The 2,045-nt window shown below is 34.2% G+C and overlaps 1 protein-coding gene across 1 annotated transcript; it reads right to left on the minus strand.

Annotated features, from left to right (window-relative positions):
* Positions 1 to 1,010: 1,010 nt before the first annotated feature.
* Positions 1,011 to 1,646, minus strand: LOC136778730 (uncharacterized). The gene has a single exon (XM_066735869.1). It carries the CDS (start codon positions 1,644 to 1,646, stop codon positions 1,011 to 1,013), a length of 636 nt encoding a protein of 211 aa, XP_066591966.1.
* Positions 1,647 to 2,045: the final 399 nt, after the last annotated feature.

Below are 2,045 nucleotides of genomic sequence, written 5' to 3' on the forward strand. Positions count from 1 at the left end.
TCTTCAATTTTGGTTTCCAGCATAACGTATGCCTAAACTAAAAAAAAAAAGTTTTTCAGTTTGATTGTTGTATAACGTATGACTAACCGAACAAAAGTTGTGAAATATTGGATTTCAGCATAACGTATGCTCAGTACGCAAAGGTTCTTTAATTCTGACAGTTTGCATAAAGTATGCTCATTTCAAGAAAGGTTCTTGATTAGTTGTTTTCATTAAAGTATGAAAATATCGATAAACGAAAGTAATCAATTATTTTCGCAAAGACAATACGATTTAAATATAAGTTAATGAATAGGCATATTTAAAATAAGTAATACAACACATTATTATTAAGAAATGAAACGTCTGAGGACAGACTTGTTTGCAGGATAAGCCGAATGTAAGGAAAGAATGCGAACCGAGTTGTATAGCGTCGTGTAGAAAATAAACAAAAAGAATAAGAATAGTTGTTATGCATGTTGCTAAGCAACATGAATAACAGATAGAAAAAGATTGGTCGGTGACGAAAAAAGAAGAGAAGATTCTGTGAAGAACGAAAGTCTACATGTTCTGCAATAAAATAAAGTTGTACTGTTTGTTTTGTCAATTATTCTTCTAACAATATATAAATATATATATATATATGTAGGTTTCGGTGTCCGAAACTCAGAGGTGAGGAGTTTTAGGAGAGGTTATGTAATCAAATCAACACGTGTTGTTGCAGTAGAAATACTGGAATTATAATTAATAATGATATAATTATACACGACAAGTTATGAAGGTACATAGTTAGATAGGGAATACGCATATAAAAGTAAATACCTGAATCAACACAATTGTCGGGGTTTATATGTCTTTGGTAATATTTAATTGTACGGTGACTATCTAACGGCCTGGCTCAGCATTCGTCTGAGCTGTCTCTAAGAAAGGGATAAGTGCGCTACAGATTGTGTCTGGCGCTGTAGTCGAACGATTTAGGTAGCGAGCTAAGTTTAAAGAGGTTTAAACTTACATCCCCCCCCCCCCCAGCGTTAAGGGGGTTGTAGAGCGACACCATTGGAATGGAAAGGAACCAGTTTGCTAGCGTGGAACCAATTTAAATCACTCCTGCGAATTCCGCTGTCTATTTCAAAGATTACATTACTAATTTTCTTTTTTATTCTGTACCGACCTAATCTTATGGGATCTAATTTATTTCTATTGAGTTTATTTCCATTATGGATATGTACTAGATCTCCTTCCTTATATACGATTTTTGCTATTTTTTTATCGTAGTACAACTTGTTTTGATCATGTGACTTTTGTGATTTTTCCAGAGCTGATTTTCTGTTTTCAGCTAAATTAATTTCATTTTCTTTATTTAGTTCCTTTGGTAGCATAAAGTTGTCCTCTCCTGTTAACAAGTATTTTGGCGTGAAACCTGTTGAACTATGTGTTGTTTTGTTATACTCCTCTACGCATTCTTGTGCCAATACTGACCAAGGTCGTTTTTTGTTATTATATATTTTACATTTTAATCTATTTACAAGCGTTTGGTTTGATCTTTCGTTTAAGCCATTCGAGAACGCGCAGTCTATAGCAGTAAAAACTAGCTCTATGTTTTCTGATTTTAAATATTGTCTGAATTCTTTTGAGTTGATGCCTGCGTACTGGTCTGTTAAAAGCATTTCAATTTTTCCTTTTTTTTTGTATGTTGTTAATAAGACCTATAAAATCTTTTGCCGTTTGTGTTCTTGATGTGGCTATAAACGCATATCTTGTAAAATGGTCTACTACTAAGTGTAAATATTTCTTTGGGCTTTTATTGTTCGCAAAGCCCCCTATCGTGTCTAGGGATACGATTTGAAGCGGGCGTTCTGCTGGGCCTAGTTGTGATAGAGCAGCTTTACAGTTTGGAATTCGAGATTTATTTTTCACGCAGGTCTCGCAAGAGCGACAAATTAACTTGATGTGTTTGTGCATATTTTTAAAATGGAATTTCCGTGCTATTGTTAAGGTTAATTGTTTGATCCCGATATGCCCGTGTTTTTCGTGAGCTCTATTTATTAGCTCTCTCCCGAATTGTT

Source organism: Prorops nasuta, unplaced genomic scaffold (assembly GCF_024137725.1).
Source record: "Prorops nasuta isolate Cenicafe-Biocafe unplaced genomic scaffold, Cenicafe_Pnas_1.2 PNAS00001, whole genome shotgun sequence".
NCBI lineage: Eukaryota > Metazoa > Arthropoda > Insecta > Hymenoptera > Bethylidae > Prorops > Prorops nasuta.